General features: G+C 50.6%; 1 protein-coding gene across 1 annotated transcript; it reads right to left on the bottom strand.

Annotated features, from left to right (window-relative positions):
* Positions 1-96: 96 nt before the first annotated feature.
* RCC2 (regulator of chromosome condensation 2) lies at positions 97-6,817 on the bottom strand (the record flags this gene model as incomplete). Its single annotated transcript, XM_010722681.3, is given in 12 exon segments — positions 97-1,688; positions 2,458-2,535; positions 2,655-2,727; positions 2,828-2,933; positions 3,016-3,196; positions 3,621-3,788; positions 4,039-4,158; positions 4,553-4,641; positions 4,724-4,855; positions 4,935-5,078; positions 5,185-5,278; positions 6,770-6,817. Coding segments are annotated over 12 exon segments (1,338 nt in total), but the record flags the coding sequence as incomplete, so codon positions are not given.
* Between the last annotated feature and the right edge of the window lie 6 nt (positions 6,818-6,823).

Raw genomic sequence — 6,823 nt, 5'->3', positions numbered from 1 at the left:
GAACTTCACGCCCCCACGATGAATGTTAGGAGAGCTTTTGCTGGTTGCATCGCTGCTTTGAGCCAGAACTGGGGATTGGGGTGTGCATGCAGTAGCTGAGAGGCGTACACAACGTCGTTTATTTAAACATTTACTCCAAGAAATATAAAAAAACATGATGAAGACAACGACAGCACTAACCGGGAACCTGTCGCCTCATCTAAAGGGAACACTGCTCTGAGAGCATTGTGGTTTATTATTATTCCATGCTTCCAGCCTCCTCCTTTTGCTGAGGTGCAATGGGGCACAATGGGACCTGGAGCCCAAATTGCTTATTTAGGGGTGAAAATGGCTTTTTGCTGTTTTTCCACCCGTTCTTAGGCTGCAGCATATCGTTGTGCCCATTTGGGGCTGGCAGCTGATGGGGATGATCCTGAAATATTGCAGGTAGAAAAAAGTGGGGATAAGGTTCTAAAAGCCCCATTGGGGTGCTGCATGCCCTGACCTCCTCCTGCAGCAAATCTGAATATTGCTCAAAAAAACAGAGTATCTGACATCTCTGCCCCGTTGCTCTTCCCATTCTGGAAGTTTTGACTCTAACACACCAAGATAAACCCCAAAATAAATCCTAACCCCAAAGCAAACGTAAAGAACCACCCCCCCCCCCCCCCTTTTTTTTTTTTCCTTTTTTTTTCTTCCATAAAATACTGCAGAGCTCCCCACACAGCTGCATGTGGGGAGCGGAAAGGGATTAAAAAAATTCAAAATAAACCCTAAAAACTAGAAAATAAGGTAATAAAATATCACCCTTGGGTTGTGTGGAGGCAGAGCTGGGCTCTGCATGTAAAGGCACCTCGTTTCTCCAGCACAGTGCACAGCATCGCCCCAGGAAGGGCTTTTGGCAGATACCAGGCTGAAATAATAATAATAATAAAAATAATAATAATTAATGGGAAAAGAGAAAAAAAACAAAGGGAAAAAGCTTGCACGATGCTTCAGGGCCTGCTCTTCATACCTGAGATCGCCCTGGGATGGGCAGTGGGGGGTTTGGGGAATCCGCAGGTTTGGAGGCATCCAGCTCAAAAAATGATGCTGGGATGGAGAAGGGAGCACGGGGTTGTCCCTATGGGTATGAGATAGCACATCTGGTCCAAGATCCCCAGAAGAAAAGGGATGCTGAGGAAGGAGGGTGGGAAACACACACAACCCTAAAATAATAGCACCCAAAACAGAGGTTATTTGTGAAAAACGCCCCCCAAAATTGCGATGTTGTGGAAAATGAGGGGTTTACTGGTTGAGTTTTGCTCCAAGCCTACAACTAGAGAAATCTGGTAACAAAGATAATAATAATAAAAAAAATTAAAAATCTATGCCTACACCCAGGTGAACCCAGCACCCCCCTTTCTGTGCGGAACAGCAATAAAATGAACAAATAAAAAGAACCTCAAAACCCAACAACTAAAAAAGCCTGGATGTGCCAAAAGGTCCTGCGAGGGTGGGGATGGGAAATGGAAAAGCCACGGGGAAAGGTCTTGGCCGTGGAAGGGGGGAATCCAACGCTTTGGAAATTGTAGGAGAACAGGTAGTGGAGCTGTGGACTGCCCTCAGATGGTGCGGGGGTTGTACTCCGGCAGCTTGCGCAGCTTCTCCTTCTCGGCATCGCTCTCATCGCGGGCAATCACCAGTGAGTGGGCATAGCCCATGGCCACCTGCAGGGAGTGGGGGGTGAGGCACAACATCGCTCCTGCTGCTGTCGGACCCCCTTCCTTTATACTGGGCTATGCTTGAGAAACAGCCCACAGTGGGGGAAAAGCATAGGTAGGAACACCCTGTGAGATGGGAGAGTCCCATGAGTGGGAGCAACAACTCATGGGTGGGAGTATCCCAAGGTGGGAACATCCTGTGGAGGGGAGCATCCTCTAAGTGGCAGCATTACACGGGTAGGCACAACAGATGGGTGACACCATCCCATGGGCGGCACCATCTCTTGGGTGGGAAGAACCTATGGGTGGGAGCATCACGAAGGTGACAGAAATCTTACAGATGACTGCATCTCATGCTGTTAGTGTTACATGGGTATGCACAACCCATGGGTGAGTCTCCCATGTGTGGCACCATCGCTTCAGTGGAAAGAATCCATGGGTGACAGCAACTCACGGGTGGGAATAATCTACGGGTAGGAGTGCTGGATAGCTGTCAGCATCCAATGGGTGGAAGCACTGCATGGATGAGAGCATTACACGAACGGGCACAACACAAGGGTGACAGCATGTCGTGAGTGACAGCATTCCACGAGTGGCAGCACTGCAAGGTGCCAATATCACATGGGCAGGAGCAATGTATAGGAGGCACCAACTCATGGGTGGGAGCATTGCATAGTTGGAAACATTGCACCGGTGGGAGCACCCATGGGTGGGATGAGCTACTGACGGTCCCAGCCACTGCTGGGGACACAAAGGTGTTTGGGTCCCTGCTTACCTGCTCCGTGTAGATCCCATCCAATGTCTTCACCTCTTGGGCAGCCGTCGATGACTTGGGCTTGTGGTCCCCATAGCCCTGAAATACACAAGCACAACCCCAAAAAATTGTAGTGGGCTGACAAGCAGAGCCCCTGCTCCAAAAGATGAGGGGTACGGTACAACTGTATGGTTTAGAGTGCCATAAATCCTTCTTACCAGCTCTCCAAAGGTGGGAGATGGGCCCCAGCTGATGGTGCTCTCGTCCGCCGCCACAATGATGCTGCTCTTTCTGCAGCACAATGCAAGGTGCTGACTCCAGCACCCTGCACCAGCAACCCCCTTGCCCTCCAAAACTAAGAAAAGGGAGATTTTGGGGGACAATCACTCACCCACAGGCCAGGCTGCGGATCTTCCAGCCACACAGGTCCTGCACTGCTTTTGGGTACATGGTGGACTCACGGGAGGTGTTGGTGGCACCCCAAAAAAACAAGCCACCTGCAAGTCCCCATAACACATATTAGGTCTGCTCCTATCTGTGTGGATTTGCTCAAATTAGGGATGCAGGGTGGCCACCCACCTGTCTCACTGACAGCAAAGGAACATGTGTAGCCAGCGTAGATCTGTGCAGCTCCTCTGCCTGGGAAGTCAAAGAGCTTGACCAAGCGTGGCACCATCTCGTCCTTCTGCTCTGCGTGACCCAGCCGCCCATAGCCACCAAAGCCCCAGGAGAAAACACGCTTCTGGGAGTCCAGGACAAGCTGTGAACAGGGGGATGTACAGTGAGTGAGGCTGTGTGCAGCTTTGGTGCAGGCGACACAGCGGCTGTACGGACTGCAGAGCGCATTGCAAACCATGGGCACGCTGCAGAAGCTTCACCCTGAAATGCATACTGCAAGCCTCCACCCTTAAACGCACGTTGCAAAAGCCTCATCCTTAAATACAAGCTGCATATCTCTATCCTGCATTCTGCAAGTATTCATCCTTAAATGCATGCTGCACTTATCCCTTAATGCATATTGCTGATCTGTCCTTATGTAAACACTGCAAGTATACGCTGCAAACTGAAGCAGGGAAAGCTGGCCAAAAGGGACGCCTTCGTTTTTTTGCTGCAGTAACACATTTGCAAAAAGCAGTGCAACAATAAAAAGCAAAAAGCACAGGGCTACACTGCTGACTGCTCACCGTGTGGTTGGCCCCGCATGCCACATCCCGCACCACCACGTTGGGGACGGGCAGGATCTGCCCATCTTTGGTCTTCTCAATGAAGATGGCCACGCGGCGCGGCACCAGCTCGCAGTCGTACTCTATGCGCTGTGCTCGGGCGATGAACTTCCCATCTGAGTTGTCGCCCTGCACAAGGACGTTACATCACCAAGAAATCCTACTTTCCCTACTTGACCTAAACCCCTTTTGTTTCTAGGTTTGCATCCTTGTTTTTGAGTGTATTTTTCTTTTTTCTTTTTTTTTTTTCTTTCTGGGAACTGCTACATCAGCTCTGAACCCATTTCAGAGATGGGAAAACTGAGGCAGGGAATGTTTCCTACACTCCAAACCCCATAATAGCCCAAAGCCTTAATAAAAAACCATCCCAAAACATGGCCATACCCAGCTGCCCGTACTCCGGGCATCCAAAGGAGTAGAGGTTTCCTTTGCAGTCCATGATCATGCTGAACTCAGCCCCACAGGCCATTTTGGTGATGGGCTGCCCATTGTACATGATCTGTACACGAGAAAGACAAGAAAAAGGCAAAGAGCTGAATTTCTAGGGGGGAGAGCATCTCTGGGCGCTCACCCCCATTCTCTCTCATTTTTCTTGGCCACAAGCTCCCCTAAAGCATTGGATTTTCACCCTAAAATGGAACAAGAGACTTGGAAGGGGACAGCCAAAAATCCTACAGAATTTCTACACAGTGTTTGTTCCTAATGATATCATTTTCATGCCACTCCACTTCAAAGCATCTTCAATAGGGATGTCCTTACACGCTAAAGGGGAACACTCCAACATCCTAATGGGGTTTGCATTCTGTGCGTGCATTTTTCAGTGAAAAAATACAAGTATGCTGCTTTTCACCCCAACAAAAAAAATGGAAAAGCATAGAACAGAGTGGATTTACCTGTGTAGGGCTTGGAACAGCATCCGTTTGGTTCCCAAGACCAAGCTGCCCCATTTTGTTCTCCCCAAAAGCATATACGGAGCCACTCTCTGCCAACCAAAATAGGGAAAAGCCATGAAACGAGGGCAAAAATCAGCGGTTTTAGGGCATTTTGTTGAGGTTTCTCCCCACCTGTGAGAGCCAGCGTGTGGTTCCGGCCACATGCTGCCAGCACGATGGCCTCGCTGCCCAGCACCTCGATGAGCTTGGGGGCTTCCACACGCTTTGTGTCCCCATGGCCCAGCTGCCCCTTCTCATTGCGACCTATGGGAATCATTAGGGTTTAGGCCGCACTGCAGGGTTTTGCATGTTTTTCTGAGAGGTGTTTTGGTGTTTTGCTCACCCCAGCTCCACAGCTTGCCCTCAGCAGTGATGAGGAGGCTGTGAGCCGCACATGGTCCCGAAACCACACTCCGCACCTGAATACCTGAGAGACACCCATACCTGTGTGGCCCCCACAAATTCTGGCCCAGGTTTCGATATGCAGCTGGTGGGGGAAAAAAACAACACAAGAGCAAAAAAAGGATGCACAGCATGAAATGTTTTGTTGTTGTTGTTGTGTTGTATGATGTCTGGCGATGCATTTCGCTCACCTTGCTGCTTAGGCACTTCTTTGCGGCCGATCAGGTCCCAGTTGGTGGCCCCAAAGATCAGGAGCTGTCCTCTGCACTTGGAGCCCTCGAGTTTCTGCAAGGGGCAGGGAGGATTCATCAGATCTGCAGCAATGTCAGCCATGAGGAGATTTTTTGCATGCAGGGTGGATATAGGGTTGCATCCAAGCTTGCGACCAAATTGCATTTCTGAGCCAAACTGATGGGGACAAGGGGGATTTTTTCCAATTTTGCATTAAAACCCCCAATGTACACTGCATGCAAGCACTGCATCCCAAAAGAGAGACGCATACAAAACACTCCCATTTCTTCAGCTCCTCATCCTTGCCAATGGGTCTGAAATTGGGGGGTTTGCTCTTTGCAGGATGGAGCATGGATGTGCACCTCCTCCAGTTCTGGCTAATCGTTAATTATGGCTTTTCCCCATCAAAAGGATGATGCTTTGGAGAGGAAAGCATGTGCAGCACCAACTGCCTGCAAAAGGCAGGGAGCAAAAGGTTAATCAGTACAAAAACAACAACAGAGAATAAAACAACAAAAAAGCCAAACCCAAAATAAGGCAGAAAAGAGAAAAAAGGAACTGAATGCTTGTAATGCAAATGGGAGGGCCAGGTTGCAGGCGTGCAAAGTGAGGCACTGTGTGCATGCACACTTCTGTGTCGTGCATGCACACTTCTTGCTGTTGCACTGAGTTAAAAATTCTCCAAACGGGTCATCGTGGAAAAAACCGACCCAAAAGCTATGGCTGGGCTTCCCCTTGAATGAGAGCAAAAGGAGGGGCCTTGTAGTGCAGAAATAAAGGGGGAGTCACAGCTTTCACAATGGGAGAACACCTTAGGGGTGCTTTGTGGCAACTGGGGATGCAAAGAGGTTGCAAGTTTTGGTTCGGGGGGCAAGCTGGGAGCACAAAGGGCTGCAATAAAAAGTGGGCAAATCTGTGTTTGCAATGAAGGGGTGAGTTGGGGGGAGTTTGTGATGGGTTGCAATAAAAGGGGGCCGTGGGGGTTCAACAGGATCGTATTATGGGGTGCAGTGGGGTTGTGTTGGAGACAGAGAATGGCTGTACAGTGGGGGTGCATTAAAACGGTGCAGTGGAGGGCAGTAGGGGTGTCATGGGGGGTGTAAGGATGAGGTCCAAAGGGTGCAATGAGGGGGTGCATGAAGGGGAGCACTGAAGGACCACTGAGGGTAAAGCGAGGGGGTTCATGGGTGGATCCAGCAGGGGTGCCAAAGGGAGCTGCTACGAGGAGGTGCAAAGTAGGGGTAAATCAGAGGGGTGCAAAAGGGGGTGCAAAGCTGGGGTGGGTTAAAGGGATTGCAATGCATGCACTGTGGACACGATGGGGGGTGCAGAGATGCAAAGCAGGGGTGAATCAGAGGGACGCAAAGGGTAGAACGGGAAGTGCATTCAGGGGGTGCCAAGGGCTCGAAGGAGGGGTTGCATCGGGGGTGCAGAGCAGGGCTGCGGGGGGATGCAATGGCAGGAGCAGAAGGCGGGTTAACCGAGAGGGCTGCGTTAAGGGGGTGCAGCGGGGCTGCAGAAGGGCACACGGGCAGCGCAGCTCACGATGCGCTCCTTGCTGTGCTCGGGCTCGCAGATGACCACCGCCTATCCCCGCGC

This window comes from Meleagris gallopavo, chromosome 23 (genome assembly GCF_000146605.3).
Source record: "Meleagris gallopavo isolate NT-WF06-2002-E0010 breed Aviagen turkey brand Nicholas breeding stock chromosome 23, Turkey_5.1, whole genome shotgun sequence".
Lineage (NCBI taxonomy): Eukaryota > Metazoa > Chordata > Aves > Galliformes > Phasianidae > Meleagris > Meleagris gallopavo.
The sequence above is the reverse complement of the archived record's forward strand: the minus strand, read 5'-3'. Positions and strand labels throughout refer to the sequence as shown.